The 18,159-nt window shown below is 38.3% G+C and overlaps 1 protein-coding gene across 3 annotated transcripts in view; it reads left to right on the top strand.

Annotated features, from left to right (window-relative positions):
• Positions 1 to 7,729, top strand: part of trim46a (tripartite motif containing 46a) — a 63,244-nt gene extending 55,515 nt beyond the window's left edge. For 2 of the 3 annotated variants that reach the window (XM_028794045.2, XM_028794046.2), the window contains exons 8-10: positions 1,669 to 1,971; positions 2,916 to 3,213; positions 5,337 to 7,729. In XM_028794045.2, coding sequence (XP_028649878.2) covers positions 1,669 to 1,971; positions 2,916 to 3,213; positions 5,337 to 5,769 — 1,034 coding nt within the window. In that variant the 3' untranslated portion in view covers positions 5,770 to 7,729. Of the gene's footprint in view, positions 1 to 1,668; positions 1,972 to 2,341; positions 2,792 to 2,915; positions 3,214 to 5,336 lie in introns of those variants that run through there. The other variant, XM_028794047.2, reaches the window with a different exon arrangement.
• Positions 7,730 to 18,159: the final 10,430 nt, after the last annotated feature.

The following is an 18,159-nucleotide window of genomic DNA, read 5'->3' as shown; positions in this document are numbered from 1 at the left end:
AACTTTAAAGTAAGACGTGTTAGAGATGTGTTTGTTTCATTTTATCTGACATTTCAAAGCTACAGCAATCTGTATTATTTTTCAGATATCCTTCTCATTATACATTATTTAGTAGAGTCAAGAGTATAATAAAAAGTGTTACAACTACAATAATGTCAGTTTTAATACAGCAGTTTACTCATGTGAATTCTAGCGCCATACTCATATGGCTTTTTATGGGGGCTGTAGTATTCATAGTCCATGGAAATGCTACCCAAAGATATTCAGTGACTGAAAAATGTTCTATGACACACTGCTGCATCGTAGATGGTCCTGTTTGACCTGTGAAGTTTCCAATTATACAATTTAAAATTTGGTAACCAGATGCTCAATATTTCATGGCCCAGCTTTATATTTTATTCCCAAACTAGTTACAGCAATATAGATTTAAAATTAATTTGTTTATATAGCACTAGCTGAAATACCCGGCATTGCCCAGGAGGAAAATAAACTGTTTTTTTTTTTAATTGTTTGAGAAAAATATAATTAAAATAAACCCCACAACTTTAAAAATCAAAACAAATTAACAAACAGTGAAGACTCACTCACGTACTTGTCTTGCAGTCTTGTATGTATGTTATCATCCAGATGACGCTCAGAACCGGCGAACTCTACTTAATGTCAAAAGCAATAGGCGGCAGTGGAGCTCAAACGTAAAGAATTCTGGCAGTCACCTCCAGTTCGCCCTCTGGTGGTCGTTCCGAGTGTCAACTGAATGATAACATGCATACAAGAACACAAGATTATCCCCCACCCTACCCAGAAGGGGGCGGGTTAGGGTTAATTTGACCCTACAGTGTTTTTAGTCGACCAATGAGAAATGTGTAACAAGCTCCTGCCGTTCGGAAGTGATGCTGGAACATACATACATACATACATACATACACATACAGTATACATTGACTTTTATATATTTAGGCTTTGGACATGTTTAATTTGCCACCAAGGTACTGTAACTTTTTCAGATGTTTTTGCACACAGAACTTTGAAAGTTGTTGGTGAATGTGCCACTGTATGTTTTCTTACTTTATTTTGACTAGAGCTAAAGTAGACAAGATGTCTTGTGAATGCAAAGCTCAAAGCTGTGTCAACTTGCACCCTCGTCACATAGACACCTTTAGCTATGTGTACACTAGGCAAATGAAGACTTCAGGTGAGAAATACAGAAATCTGTCAACATTGCTGTTGACTACCTTTTCTTGTTTATTGTAGAAGTACACCACATTGTCTATGGGGTATTGATATCTTCAATTTCGTTGTTCCTTTGTAAAAGTGACAATGACAATAAAGATCTATCTATAAGATTTTCTGTATGATTTGAGTGCCTGTGTAGAACCTCCGTCTAGCTCTGTGTAGTTGTCATATATGGCAGTAGTGTCACTTGTTCTAATACTGACACTATAGCAGACAATTCCAAAATATAAATGTAAAAGAGCCAGCTGATTGAGAACCACTCACTGTCCCACTAAACCACTCAATGGACCACTAATCATTCCATTCTCCATATATTGCATTGTTTGAGGGGAAAATCCACACTAGATCAGCTTCTCCTTTTTACTTGGTGGGGTTTGGAAGTGCTACTCGTTGCTACATACAAACTGTAAATGTGGATTTTCTTTTATCCCCTAGCTCCATTAGCACCAGTGATAGACACCCAACGTACAATGGCTTATGATCAGCTCTTCTTGTGTTGGCGCCTGCCTGTTGACTCTGCTCCAGCCTGGCACTTCACTGTGGAGTTCCGGCGCACTGAGATTCGTGGAGGAAAAGTTCCTCGTCTGTGGCATCGTCTAGAGGAAGTGACGGGCACCAGTGCTGTAATCGATAGGCTGGAAGTAGACAGCGTATATGTGCTTAGAGTGAAAGGGTTTAACAAGGCTGGATTTGGAGAATACAGTGAGGAGATCTACCTGCATACTCCACCAGCTCCAGGTAAATACGGTACTTCAATTTAGAAGAGTAATGCAGAACTTACTAATGTCATCGTACCCACCTTGAAGTTATTGTACAGGCAGCTGTGAGTGGTAAATATGAACATTGTTAAAGAGAGACAGGCACATCTAAAAGAAATACACATACCTAGAACAAATATAAACTAAAGATGCAATGTCAGTGATATTTGGTACATGTAATTGGCCAATAAGATGTGTAATTTCTGTGATGTTCAGTGAAATCACACACCTTGTGTCCCTTCCAAAGTGTTTGACATTATCTCTCTTTCTTCCCCCCTCTCTCTGTCTTTCTCTGCCTCTCTAATAATTTGCTGCCAATTAAAATGGTAACCCTTTGTAACCCTCGCCAGAAAAATATGTCCCAAAAGTTGTTTCAGTTACTTTCCTAGCTCTTTCTATCCCTCTCTCTTTCCTTTTCTCACTCACTCTCTCTTTCTTTCCCATCCTTAATTTTTTTTTCTATGGCATCCAGTCCATTGTCTCAAGAATGAGCAATAGACACCACTGAATGAAATGTATGCAATTTAACAGTTTTAATGCTGTAAATGGGATGTTAACTCGTACAAGAAAAAAGATTTCCTGTAGAAAAACATTATTCCTTTGCCTGCTGCTTGTCCTATTCCTCTGAACTGTTCCAGCGGCCAATGCTGCTAACCTTTTTTTCTGCCAGATTATCCCTACCTGCTTTTTCCTGTTTTGGTTCGTAATCTATTTGTGTTTTTCCTACCCTTCCTGACTCCTCCTGTCCTTCATTATTCCCTCCTTCTTTTACTGTTTCTTGATTTTTACTTACCATTTGCATTTCCTGTTTGTCAATGCACATTCCCATTTGGTCATTACTGCCCTGGGTCTCTGTATCCATCAATCGATCCCCCTTCCTTAACCTCTCTCTTGCACCCTGCCTACCTGTCCTTTGGTTCCCAGTGTTGAACTTCTTTTTGGATGGCCGCTGGGGTTTTCATCGAGACCGACTGATCCTCAACAAGGACCAACGAGCAGTGCGCAGTGTTCCTGGAATCCCGTTGCTGCAGGCAGCAGAGCGCGCCCTCACTTCTTGCCACTTAACCTCTGACCTCCTCATTGGGGATGTAGCAGTTACACAGGGTCGTCACTACTGGGCGTGCTCTGTGGACCCAGGCTCTTATTTGGTGAAAGTAGGTGTTGGCCTGGAATCACGGCTGCAAGAGTGGTTTCACATGCCCCAAGATGTCACCAGCCCACGGTAAGATCATTTCCTTAAGCACTTCAGAACGACATGATGTTAAGTACAATACTAAAGTAGAGATTTGCAAGCAAAATTACCCAGGGGTCTTGTAGTTTGAGAAAGTCAGAATATAATATAATTTGCACCAAACAAGTAATATACTGCTATAAAGAAACATCATGTCCTGGAATGAGAACATTCTAGTTGCTAGACACATGAAAGGTGTTTAGGTACACTTTGACTGAATGAGGTCCAGGTAGAGCATTATGCACTTACGTCTGAGCAAAACAAAGCCCACACTTAGTTGTTTACTGTGCATTCCATAATGCTTTGAATACAGTAGAAGCAGGGGAGAGGGCCATTGGGCATGCTGCAAGCAAGCATGTCCTGATCCAGCTTTGCCAGACACTATGGATTAGGCTGCTCCATTGTGTCCAGATTGCAGGTAAAGTTTCAGCAGATAGGCAAGACAGATGATTGTCCAAGATCTGGTTGAAATCGAGTTACATTACCAGAAAATGAACGACACATCACATTATATTACATATGAGAGATTAAGATACTGGTACTGAAACTGCCAGCAGACACAATGCCCCCATCAGTACAAGGACAGTGACAGATAAAATCCATTCTGCTTTCCTTCAAATAAAGTGATATGTCAGAGGCTTACACTTTATAATGTCCTGCCCCTACAGTAGGACAGTGGCAGGTTACACACAGCTGCTATGGTCACGTGTTTGAAGGAATTCCGGTAAGTCAGTGCTGCCTCAGCCTTCCTTCTCTCCTTACCTCTACGACCAAAGTGTACCTTTGGGATATCCACAAATACAACATCTGCAGATGTGACCTTCTAACTTGTCAATAGCCAGCAGCTTCACCAGGCCCTTCTGTAGGAATGGGATGACAACCTATAACTGCAATTTCAGAGGTGCACAGCCCTTGTGTACCACAGGGTTCAAGCAGTGGCAGCTGTCTCACAAGACACTGAAAAGTTACAAGATACCGTAATTAATGGTTGTTGTTTTCCTGGTCTTTCTTAGTACAGTGAGAGAATACAACTTTTCCAAAAAAGAACAGAGCTAACAATAAGGCTTGGGTTTAAATGTGCTTCTTGTTGGTTATCACATTTGTAGAACTATAGCACTGTAATTTTTGTAGAGACCACGGTGGTCAGTTCGAGTAGCATTATTACTTCTAAGTGTTACTGCTACTATTGATAAAAGCAAAGATTAGTGGAACAACCAACTGCCAAATGCAAATTTTAAAATAAAGCTTGACCAATTTTGAAATACTTACTAGATCTGGGACAGGTAGTCATTCAGGGCTGTCCTCATCTTTGACAAATAGACCCAAGCCAATGTTGTGTCATTCATTTTGTTCAAGATGCTTCAGAAGATTGAACAATGGAGTTGCAGACATGACGTGCAGGTGAACCTGTACCAGGCAGCAAATCTAAAAATTTCCTTGATATACCAACTCAGCAGCCTGTGATTATGAGAGTTATTTCAGTGGGGTGGTCCATACCTTAAAGAAGGGAAGGCTAAGATGACGGACCAATTTAAAATTAAGAATATGTAAGTATGGAAGAATGTGGGCTGCGATGGAGTGGCACCCTGTCTAGAGTTGGTTCCTACCTTATATCCAGTGCTAAGTGGGTTAGAAAATCAGTGGATCATTGTGTGATAATTTACATTGGCATGCCAGACCCAGAGAACCTGCTAAAGCACACAATGTTACAAATAAAGTTGAGAAAACTCAATTACAGATAAAGCAGCTTACAGAGACAAAAATACAGTAAGTTACAAGAAAAACATTTTGGAAAGCCTGAAATAAGCAGAACTTCCTGCAGTTTGTAGTTGTCTGAATACTATAACATTTTAGGTTTTACTGTTACAAGATCAGAGGTCAATATAGAACTAACGGTTTTCTAAAATGGAATTGTGTATATTGAGTATGGAGTTTGGAGAGTACGGTGTACAGAAGGCTTTAGACTCACTTTACAGGGACCTCCAAACTAGCACAAAATGAAGCATTTTAAATTGTTAATCAGAGCTGCTTTCTTGATCTAGAGGTTTATGTAAACATTTCATTCTCTGAAGACTAAAGTATTGGTTTTAAACATAATCTTCTATCTTTCACAGGTATGACCCAGACAGTGGCCATGACAGTGGAGCTGAAGATGCCACCATGGACACTCCACCACCTTTCTCTTTTCTCACAGTAGGGATGGGTAAAGTACTTTTACCACAAGGTAGTAACTCAGCCAGCAATGCAACAAGTCCAAGTGCTGGATTACAGCATACAAGGGACCACACGACTCACTCTTCCCCCAGCTTGACCGTCCCGTTGCCTCCTCGTCTGGGAGTGTGTTTAGACTTTGAAAAGGGCCGTGTTTCCTTCTACGATGCTGTATCTCTGAGGCCCTTATGGGAGGGCCCAGTGGATTGCTCAGCCCCAGTGTGCCCTGCCTTTTGCTTCATTGGGGGAGGAGCTCTACAGGTACAAGAGCTAGTAGCCAATCGAATCCCAGATCAACAGCCCAGACGTGTTACAATTCAGTCACGAGTGAACTGATTTAATGTTCAAATGTGTCATCCAGCAGTAATTATAAAAGCTATTAGAGAGAAGCAGACTGACTGACTCAATGCTCAGATGAAATCGTCATGGCCACAGCAGCCCAAATATCTGTAGGAGCAGTAATTTGTGATTATTATTAAATAACAAATGAAATACGAATACTTGTAAGGCACAGATCATATGGATAATCAGGTCTAATCTTCATATATGAGATTGGCAGTAACACACCACCAAAGTAAAAGGCTGGTTGTGGATTTGTAGCATTTTTTTCTATATTAGATTTTTTTTCTTTTGTATAGTGATGGCAATTGAGAACAGCAGATAACAATCACAAGTGTTTAAAATAACGCATTAAGACGTACTCCTCGGGCTGTGTTGTGAATTGCCATTGTCAGCTCACTGGCTGGTAGCTCACATATCATTTCTGTCGAAGGTCTGAATGAGCAGCTTGCATTGTTTGTGGTCACTTGTGCAGATGCAAATGCAAATTTAAAATAAGTTGTCAGTGAAACAAAAGGAAAGACTTCGGGGCTCATCAGTCAAATCTGAACACCATCCATGCTGAAATTCTTCTGTCACAAACACAATTTTGATTGTATGATAAAACTGACTCCTACAAATATTCCTGACTTTGCGTACAGTGGGAAATGAATGCTCCTTCTTACTGAAAAAGCTGTAGGCATCAGTTTAAATAAACACTCCTACTGTCACAGGGTATACCATTATAGGGCTACACTCCCATACTACGTACAATCCGATCAAACCTACAGACCAGACAGAAAGTAAAAACCACAAAATTAAGAAACATAACAGTAGATAATGTAAATATTTTGCTATTTTGTACAGTTGCTGATGATGCTCCAAAGAACCACATAGCACAGCCGTTAATTAATGCCTTTGTAGTCATACTCATTATGAAGGCACTGTATTACATACAACTTATTTATTGCTATACTCTAGCGGTTTCATTTATTTATTTTTATGAATGAATAGAAAGTCATGGCTTTTCTGGAACCTACAAAAACAGTTTTCTAAAATGGATTTAGATGGGATTTGACTTTGAGCATCTTTAAAAGCTTACAGAAATAGCAACAGTACTTTATTGTTAATCCACTGCACAACTAATACTAAAAGACAAAAACAATCTGACTATTAAGAGAACTTCAAACTCAGACTCTTGTTTTATTTTTTCTTATTCCTTCGATTGTCTTTTATGGTGAGAGCCACACTGACTAGGGTATTTTCTAGCAGTGGGTTTTCAATAATAGTGCCTTCAGGTTGGAGTTATAAATTAACTGTTTGAAGATGTATGTGTGTTCATCAGTATCAGATGTCATGTATTACTAAGTGAACAAACGGTTTACCCTCCAGTCATTTTAATGAGGGCTGCAGGTGCAACATGGCAGCTTAGGAAGTTAGCATAAACCCCAAGGTACTTCTGAGAATTTAGAGATACTTCCAGGGCTGCCAAGAGGTACAATCCCTGCAGTGTGTTTGGAATCTGCTCCTCCAGTTAGTAGTGCTCGATACAACCCTTGGGTGGCATCCTATTTGCCCAAGCAAGCCCAAATAACTCAATCTGGAAAAGCATCACGTTTACTACCAAGGTCCTCCCAGTCCTATATCACAGAATGAACCCATCAACCCTGCACAAGAAACTAATCTTGGTCACTTATACTCAATCTCATTCTCTCAGTCACTACCCAAAGCTTGTGATCACAGGATGTATATTGGCTAATCTCGCAATTAATCTGACATTAAATCTGTGTACAGGCTTGTCTTGAGCTCCGATTTATAGTAATGATGATAATAATAGTTACCTATATCAGAGTCTGCAGTCTCCTAGCTGGGAATATATTTTGCAAAGCCCATTTATTATTCCATACTTGCATTCTGAAGGCCCAGACCTCTCTCTGAATCACAGCAGCTAAACTGCTTTACTGCTACCGGCTTTGGCCTTACCACATTTTTACTAGAAAATGCCCTTTCCTAACATGATGCTTCTTGGACTTTCAAATACCAAGCCAGGTGGTGAGTATCTGTGGTTTTACTGCAGATTGTCTATTCAGTAAGGATATTTGTTTTTAATGTCGGTGTGTAGAACATTCTTTGAGATATACAACACTCAGCATCTTTTAGCAGTTAGAATTCATATAAACGCCCCGTATTATACCCCAGTCTCGGTAATGTGTACTGCTTTCAACTAAATGAAAAGAAACACACAAACACTTTAATTAATTAATCTTTCTTGAATGATCTGCATTACTGCTGTAGTTGTGAATGGGAAGAACTGCTACACAAGGAAGAATAAACTGGATGATACAGCAGCATTTTTAAGCCAACTTAATCAAACTTTGAGCTTTGTGGGGGATGAGTTTCCTAGCTGCCAGTCTATCACAGGGCCCATGTACACATCCACCCATACAGGGTAAAATCTGCGTTTGGCAGTAAACTCAACATGTGCATCTTGGACAGCATAGGAGGGACACTTTAAACAAGAGCAACAAGCAGGCGCAGGATAAAACCCAAGATGATGGAGCAGTGCATACCAGTATGCCTCTGTACTCTCCATAAACTTTATGCTTGTGTTAAATATCACCAAATTTTTTGGAGTATTAGGGCCTTACACTCAAAAATATTAATTACAAAGATGATTGATGGTATTATTACCGCATGTAATAGTGTCCTAATCGGGGGAGACCTATTCATATTCTTGAAATGTGTTTGTCGAAGAGATGAATGGCATTAACATGTCCCAACATTTGCTGAATATACTATGTGTATTATATTGTATGTGTAATTACTTGTTTGAGTTGAATTATCTTCCAGTGTAAAAAGGCCAAGATCTTATTCCAGTCAATCAGCATCTTCACAGAAGGGTGACTTTACTGCACAGAGGTAGAGCAGCTTAATGACCAGATATAAATTTCCATTGTCTAGTTTGCGATCTCTTTAACCAAAAACAAAATACTCTAAACTTCTTTTCTGGGTATCTTGATTACAGCCATAGATCTGTAAAGTCCTGTAATTATCTTTATTTCTGAAATTAATGAGTTTTTCTTGTATACAATTGTAATATCATCAAACTGTAATTTGGTATAGTGTCTTGAAAAAAGTAATTAGCCCCAAAACTCTTTTTCATTTTGTTGGCCCACATTTTGTATATGAAATTAAGATTTTTACCTCTGCAGATTACACATTTCTTCCCCACCTTGGCATTGCAAAAGGAAAAATGTCAAAACCTTTCAGCAGTCTACACAAAATGGGGAAAAAAAAAAGTTATTCATAAAATTAAAGAAGTATTCATTCCTTTTGTGACTACAAGAGCACAGTGATTACAGGATTCTACCTCAACCAGTCATAAATTTGTTGATAGATTCTATGTAAGAAATTCAAACATTACCTAGTTTAGGGACATCAAGAATAAATGACCGGTCTCCCTCCATACAGTTCACCAGGAAGCGGACGTCCATGGAATGGCACAAAATACATTTCAAAATGGGGGTACTGAATATCCCCCAGAGCTCAGTGCGGTCCACTGTGCAGAAGTAAAGAAATGAATACATCATGGTCAGTTTATTTTGCGTATAGTATACACTTTACACATTACTAAATACAGAATCAGTACACATAAAGGCAAGGATTTGTTTTAACAAACAGGAAACTAAGTAGTTTGAAACTGGTCAACATAATACAGACCAGCAATATGTGTCAATTAACTGCTGAAATATGAACATTTGACAATGGACGACAGTAAAACAAAAGGCAACTGTAGGCAGCAGCAACTATGGAGAAAATAAGCGTCTGGGAGGTCCACAGTCAACTGTAATTCACTGTCTAGATGTGGTAGCCCCTTGCCATAAAACAAAGGCTTTTCTTAGAGAAGCCAGTACAAGACCAATTGTGATTTTGAAGGAGTCACAAAAGTGAGTGAATTTCATAGAATGGCTATCACCAAAGCATCCCGGCCTTCACCGGACTGTGGCAAGGAAACACCAAGGTCTGTGAAGTTAGTGAGGAGACTAAACTGAAACATGTTAAGTGGGACAAGTGTGTGAATCAAACAAACCAACCCTTCAATGATATCAGGCTGGAGGAAATGGTAGTCTTATAGAGGGATATATTCGTTAAAAACCTGCACCTCATTGTCAGACCACTGAAATCAGCAAAAACTCTGCAGACCAGTGATCCCAAGTACACCGTGAGATCAGCAGTAAGGGAGCCAAAGATAAAGAATTGAAGTATCAGGGAGATGCCCAGTCAATGTCAGAAGTCTTTAGCAAAACATCAAATTGCTGTCCATCAAAAGGTACCAGTAAAACCTGATCTGTAAAGACTAGTGGCTGACATTGTGACCAGGGACAACTCTTCAAAGTCCTGGCCCATAGGATTATTTAAAGTACAAAAAAATGCAATTTTTTTTCTGTGCATACATTTCTTAAAGCATCTAAATCCAGGGGCCTCATGCATAATGCAGTGTGTAGAATTCACACTAAAACATGGCATATGGACAAAAGCGGAAATGTGCGTACACACAAAAAAAATCCAGATGCATAAATCTATGTGTACCCCAACTTCCACGTTCTTACGCTACATAAATCACGGTCAGCGTGAAAAGTAACGCACGTGCACGCGACTGCCGTTCCACCCTGACTTCTCCCAGAATTACGCCTCTTTGAATATGCAAATCAATATAAACAGCCCTTAAGCTCAGCGTTCTGTGACAAGACAATGGCAAAAGCACAGGGGGGAAAAAAGAAGAAGTTCAGCGAATACCAAGTGGAGGCAAGGAAAAACGTACTATTTGTTGGTTTAAACAGCTGTATAAACTACAAAAGGAAGTTGATCGAGTGACATAGCATGTCGGAGAAACTCAAAAGCTCAAGTTCACAAAGTCGCACAGTGCCCAAAATAAAAAAAAAAAGTTGCCAGATATCAAAGTCCCTGTTAAAAAGGCGAGTCGTAGCCCACCGTCTGAGTGTCATATGAAAGCTCATTAGGGTACAGAGAAAATAAAAAAAAATAAAAAATAGGCACACAGTGGGGAATAAAAGCACGGAACTTTAATCTCGAAATTTCCACTTTAATCACGTAGTTTATTTTGTTATTAAAGTAGAACATCATAAGCTTAATCTTAAAATCGTTTACTAGTTTCTCAAATCCCATCATAACTAAAGTAGCACGTTAAATGCTTTGTTTTGTATTTAATCTTCTATGTGCTCTGTGTGTGTGAATCACTACGTGCTTATTAAACGTGCTCTCTTCCACAGGACACAGAATCCATTACATTCGAGATATTACAGTTCTCTAAATAATTAAAATACTGAGATGTATACTTGATATCATTTTCATGATGATAGGAGTTAAGGCATGTTATTAAACATGGGAACACGGTGGCGCAGTGATAGTGACGAGCTGGCGCCCTGTCGTATGAGAGCAGTTCAATAGACTGTGTGCATGGCTGAGGCAGCGTGTGCTTGATGCTGTATACTGATAATTCCCTTTCTGATCTGCTGCTGTACAGCTGTTATTCCACACTCAGAGACAGTGATATAAATACTCCGAGTGGTGCAGTGAGAGTAATATGGAAAAAAGATGATCAGCTGGGCAACCCCTAAACGGGAGCAACTGAAAGAAGAAGAAGAAGAAGAAGGTGCAGTGAGAGTAACAATGCTAAAGCAGTTATGGTATTTAGAATAGTTTGGCCATTCCATGGACCATTATATTGTTACAGGTTAATTACAATCAGATGCCTTAAACTAATAAACAATATGCTGTTAATTTCAGTGTATATAATAAAGCTGTGTTGGGGATCTGGATCTAAAAAAAGAAAGGGAAACCACACTGGAACAAAAGCACTGCTTTAACGCTGGGTGTCACCAGTTTGCAAAAACGAATGGAGAACTTGCATACACCAAGGATTTAGCTGGCATGAAAATGTGCATGGCTTTACGCCAAGTTTTACTTTTATACATCGCGATGTGAGCATGGAACCGGAAATACACAACATTTTTGTGCGTACGCACCATTTATACACAAGGCCCCAGGTCTGTGTAGCGGGCAGCTTTAGCCCATTCTGGGAGCGCTGTGCACAAGTAAGGAACAAATTGTGAACTGGGCACCAGTGCACTGCAGGGCACACTCACCTACACTGGGCAAATTTTGAGTCACCAGACAACTTTACCTGTAGCCACTTGATGACTTGAGGAATCAAAATGAGGATGCTTGATCCATTACGTAGAAGCACCCACCACTGCTCCGCAAAGCCATTTGTTTCATTAATTTATTGGTTTGTTTGTATTTGGGAGGAACACTGTGAAGTAACCAGTGAAATGTCCTCATCTACAGCTTTGGAATGCCAGGCTGTGAAAGAGGGAAGGTGGATTTCTTTTTCTAGACTCCATAAAACTAATGTATATTACATATTATAATGTAGCTGGATACTGACTTCCCCGATTGTTTCTTTGATGAGGTAGAAAGCAAGTGGGGTTTGCCTGAAATGCCAACAGCAGTAGATGCCATGCCATGTTGACACCCACGCCCGTTCACACGCAAGCAAATCATGTCACTCTGCACCAGGAATCAAAATGAAACTGACAGCCTGGGACCAGGATTTTTCCTATTGAAAGTCAGACCTCCAAATTTCCAAATTTTGCAAATAAAAGCATAAAAAAAAAAAAAAAAAAAAAAGAGCTGATTACTTGAGGAAATACTGATGGAGTGGTGCTAATTTTTCTTTTCGCTGTTTGATTTTTTTTTTTTGTTTTTTCCATCCAACCTCTACCATATTCCCCTATATGCAGCACTCCATTACAAATGTCATATTGAACACTGTCAGTAAGTCAGTCTTCCACAGCTTTGATCCACTTGTTATTCAGTTTTGTATAAAAAACAAAAAAAAAAAAAGCAAACAAATTCATATTTAAAAAAGCATAAAGAGATACAAGGTATCAGGCACACAACTGCTTTCTGCATTTGTTACTGAATACTGTGGGGTAGCACAGTGGCACAAATGGCAGCTCTGTTGGTAGAAAGTAAAAGGTTACTTACTACTTAGAAATGACTTGCTCCCTACATTTGAGGAGGTTTCTTCAAGTAGTTGATACTTAAATGACACATTTCCCTTTTCCACTAGCAACCAAGAACTTAGCTGAACCACTATATGCCTTGTTCACACTCCGCTTTCTATCACAATGTTTCTGAAAGTTCCTGATATGGACTATGGAATTTTCTCTGCACCATGGCTTCCAAACGAGCATGTGTTCTGCACACTGACCTCAAAACATCACGGTTATGCTGTGTTGTACCATTTACTGCCTGTGTGGTCATGCTTCACAAACTCCCCCATAAATGTTGCATTCCATGAAAAGGATTTCAGTTTTAAGAAGATGCATGGTGATTTTTCTAGGTCCAGTACTAAAAAAGAGACGCGACTCTAAATTGAGTTACTTTTATAGAAACAATAGGAACAAAAAGCAAATGTAGTTTAAAATGTTTCTTATACAAATACCAGTTATGTCAATATTTATATTGTTAAAAGCAGTGGATATTCGAATTATGCAATGTTTGGAATATAAGGACTTTATTCTGGACACAAGTGGAATTTCCTATTCCATGCCTTTAGGTTTACATTATAAGCAGACTGTTACTTGTGTGCCATCAACATGTGTGTACTTGACTTCACTGACCAGAATGAACAACACTCTCTTATATAGTGCCAACCCGAGCCTCAGTTGATAAAAGTGTAGCTTAGCCTTCCAGACAGACTACACAACACATACCGTCGCCCTCTGCAGGCAGGCCAGTTAAGATGTCTGAGGACTAGTACATCCCAGCATGCCAAACATGAATGACACAGAAAGCAGCAACCTCAACACTTTCAGTTCACCCTACAAACCACTGAGGCAGGTCAGAGAACAGATGTTAGTGTATTATATTTGATGTCAAGCAAATGGCTTTATCTACCTGAAAGGTGTGTGTGTGTATGTGTGTGTTTGTGAATGTATTTGGTAATTTGCCCCCTGGTGCTGCAACGATAACTGTGGCTTATTTCCAGTACAAAATCTTAAAAACTGTCAGGGCAATGCATGGCCACGATATCCGACACTGAATATACTTCCATAAATGGCAATAGCGTTATGGTAGTCTACACATCTACAGTAGAATGCAATGTCTTAACAAGATGAGACTATTATACCTACGTTGTCTTAAAAAGCGAGTTACATAGCTGCTGTACGTGTTTGAAATATTGACATTAAGGACTTCTTGGTAGCACAGCCTTGTAAATTCATGTTATGTTTGAACTTCTTCTTGCAAGTCTATGTTGGGCTGACACTCCAGGAATCTTTAAGGTGATTCTAATTGTAATTAACGATTAATTTTCAAGCATGAAAGAGCATAACATTCATTGATCAACAGACAACACTACTTTATTATTATTTTTCACTGTGGTTGCATTGTCTCTTAACAGTTCAGAAATGGATGCTTAGCATCACTCTCTCCATCTAACTCTGAATAAGAGACTCCAAGTGTTCAGGCCCCTTGATTTAACCCTGAGCAAATTTCAAAATACGATCTGGGAACCCTTCTTTGAGAATGTCATTCTTTGCCAAACATTATAATTTAAACAAAATCAAAGGAAGGAAGTTCAGCCATAAGACACTGGAATAACAGGACCTTGCAGCCCATAAGGGCAATCTTGAAACATTTTGGTGCAGACTTTTAATATTTTATTGTATTTGGAAAGCAGAGAAGGCAGTTATGCTGGTTCTGTTGACTGTAAAATGGCAGCTGTTTGACTATTAGAAATGCTGTTCATGGACAAGATGCATTTTTTTATGAATGAAGTCCTTTTGGTATGGCTGAATGTATAGCATACAATAATATGAACTTGTCATTTTCTTCTTTAGTGCTATGCTTTTGATTTTTCAGACTCTAAAATGCAAGCAGCTCTCAGAGCGATCAAGAATGCTGAAATAAAAAAAAAAAAAAAAAAAAAGTGCAATTTATTATTTTGGTTTGTTCCTCACTGCTAATGACTGCAGTGCTGCTAAACTCTGAAATGTATGGATATTAAGGTGTGCAGGAGGAGCAGCAGGACCTCCGCTATACAGGACTTACAAAAACATGCTGGGTTCAAGAATTGTTTTTTTCCCCCACTCCAAAACTTGGATTTATTTCTACTTTATTATTCTACTACTTTATTTCTTCTATTGACTACATAGATTAATCCCAACCAAACATGCTGACCTGCGTTTTCCAGTCAGACACTTTTTAACTTTGGGTTTAAACTGCCTGCAGAGGTCATTAAATAGAAGCCACAACTGTCTGAAAGGTGTCCCAGGATTACTAAAAGTTATTATAAAACAAAAGTTTGTTGAGAAAAGGAATGTACTACAGAAATGCTCACAAATGTATGGCAGAAATGAAGTTGAATCCTCTTCCAGAGGAAATGCCTACAAACGCTACTCTTTACAAAGAAAATGGGATCCAGGGTTCTTGGAGTATGACTAACATGGTAATTGCTTTAGAACAGAGCTGATTTATTAGTAGGTATAGGTGAAGTGTTTGGGTTTCTGATTAAAACTGAATTCTTATTCTAGACGTAGTTGGTATTCTTTGTGTTCACTAAAGCTATGTAATTGTGTGTGGGGGTACAGGGGGTGTATTTTTAAAGAGCAATTAATGAAGCTTTAGCTTCTGTAATAAAGGTGCCTAAACTAGTTTGAATGACCACATACAGAGGCCTCTTCCTCAGTCAACCAACTTGTAAGCCACATTTAAGTGTACTGTCACGATAGCATGAATTTGCAAGTCACTAACATCGCATTTGCTGCATTAAACTGAAACGTTTATGACCAATGGTATTGAGACCTGCAGCAGCTGGGGTCGGACTACAGATGCACGGTCTCTTGTCATTTTCAGGTAGATGACTTCTGTAAAATCTTGCCCTCTGAAACTGCATCTTATTTGCTGATGACTACATGGGAAACTGCACCTAGAGCCAGTGTGACATTGATTTCAAGATTGTATTAAGTGCTAACTTTTTGCAATTGTCACTGCATTTTGGCTGCACATTCTGTTTTACTGTCTATTGCCCATTAATGGGTAAAAGAATGTATACCCTAATCCTGCAATCAAATAAATGGTGGCTTATTTTGCTATTTACAATCACAATATACTTAATTAAACAGAGTCAGAGAGTGAAACTGAATTAAAAACTTGTGTTCACCTTGTTTATCTGTCCACATTTCTGTAAGAGCTATTGAGTGTGTGTTGCCAGCAGACGTGTGATGTGGTTTTTGTACAAGATCACAAAATGATTTAACTAAATCATTTTTTTTGTCTAAGAATCAAGTCTATTGACCTTAAAATTTTTAACTGTTTGAGAAGCACTAATAAAATTAATAAATGTTAATAAAACTTCTCCACACTGATTAAATGAAGGAGCCATCTGGGTATTCCTTTTGTCTCCAACTTCTAACCACTATTTCTATAAGGGCTGATCATGGATTGATGTACAGAATCTCAGTAAGATCACAGCTATCCCTTCATACGAGAACTGCTGGGTTTTAAATATGTACATTATATGAAAAGGTTAATCTTAAATAAACATGATAGCACCAATAGTTAAAGGGATACTCAAACCCAGCGTTGCCATTTTTTATGGGTTACAAACCCCATGTTGTTTGAAGTGATGGACAAGATAATGTTTAATGGAGAACAGAAAACAATGAGCTTCAACTTGGGCTAATGCTAAACAAGAGCAAATAAAAAAAAAAAACTCAAAAATTACTCATGTCATATAATCCAAATGTTGTATGTTCGCAACTCTGCGAACTACAGTGGAGTGCGTTACAATGGGATGATGATTTTGAATTGAAGATCTACCTCTCCCCTCATTTGTTGGCGTAAAGGATTCCAAACGGCAGTCTGTGATACCGCACCAGTAAACAGTAGCATCTCAGATATGCACAAATATGAGGCGTACTTCTCACATGTTAATGTTTTCACTCTTTTCTTTAACCTCCCAAACCACACCCTGAAAGGTTGAGATTACAGGAAGTGTCACGTCATCCAATGAATGCACTCTTACTGTGCGGGACAGACCAATGAATAAAGGGGAAGGCAGGTCCTTCAATTCATAAGCTCAACCTTATCTGAGGATGTTCTACTTTTGTTCATAAGAGGATTTTAAATTTTACTTAACAGTATTTTGCAAAAATGCGTTTGGGACATTGTGAACAAATAACTGGATACCTGGCAAACTGGATTATCATTCCAGAAATCTAGTTTGGAAAAGTCCCATTGGTAAATAAAGTCTTTAAAAACAAGGCAATTAAGTTAAATCTGCACTAGTTAAATATAAAGTAACCACACCACTGAATCAAAATAAAATGGCATTGCATTTCAAAATAGATGACTTAGTTATGCATTATTTCAAAAATGATTGACTTCTATTCCAATACTTTTTTCATGTAATTATTTCATAATTGCCATTTTATTTATTTAATTTTGGCACAAATGGTATTCCATAGTAAGAATGGAACACATGCTACACCTGATCTCATGGAGCATCTCTACATATTTATTGTTCAGGCCCTAAAACTCAAAGGGAAATGCATTCAAATGAACAAAAGACACAAGATTTTGTAGGACTAAATATTCACAAATCTTATCTTTTTACAATATCATTGTGGGTTATACAGTTGTTATAGGTTTCTAAGGTTATTATTGTCTTATGTACAGAGTAAAGTGAAATTTTTACTTACACATGCTAATCAATATGCAACCCATTGCCAGTGCCCACCATTAGTGAATAGAACATTTTCTTCAAAAGTTACGTCTTCTTTACCTAAAAAAAACTTCTGAACACATTTGTCCTATTATCATAACAAAAAAGCACACAAATACTGAAAAATGCCTTGCTATCAAGTGTATCAGTCTACCTGCACTAACTGAAATAATCTAGAAATATATAAATACAAATAATAATATAAACAAATAAATAAATACAAATTTCACACAAAAGCAAGGCATTTATTCTAATTTCCTACCATTTTCAAAAAACACTAGTGTTGTTAACTGATCTTGTTCAATTACAGAGTCTTTCCGTTTCCAATCATAACTTGTCTTATAGACACATTTTACTATTACTATGCAAGACACCCTTTTAATTGCATTTGTGACTATACATTGAGGACTATAAAAAATACTGCAAAAAATAGAGAAAATATTCAAATAGATGAATTGTACTATTCAAAATGAATAACAAAATCAATCTTTCACAAAATTTTTAAGAAAAAAGGTAAACTCTACAGAATTATTGTGAAAAAAAAAAAAGACAAGACATTTAATAAAAGGCAAACACTGCCATCAGAAACAGCA

The sequence above is a fragment of the Erpetoichthys calabaricus genome, chromosome 2, assembly GCF_900747795.2.
Source record: "Erpetoichthys calabaricus chromosome 2, fErpCal1.3, whole genome shotgun sequence".
Taxonomy (NCBI): Eukaryota; Metazoa; Chordata; class Cladistia; order Polypteriformes; family Polypteridae; genus Erpetoichthys; species Erpetoichthys calabaricus.
The sequence above is the reverse complement of the archived record's forward strand: the minus strand, read 5'-3'. Positions and strand labels throughout refer to the sequence as shown.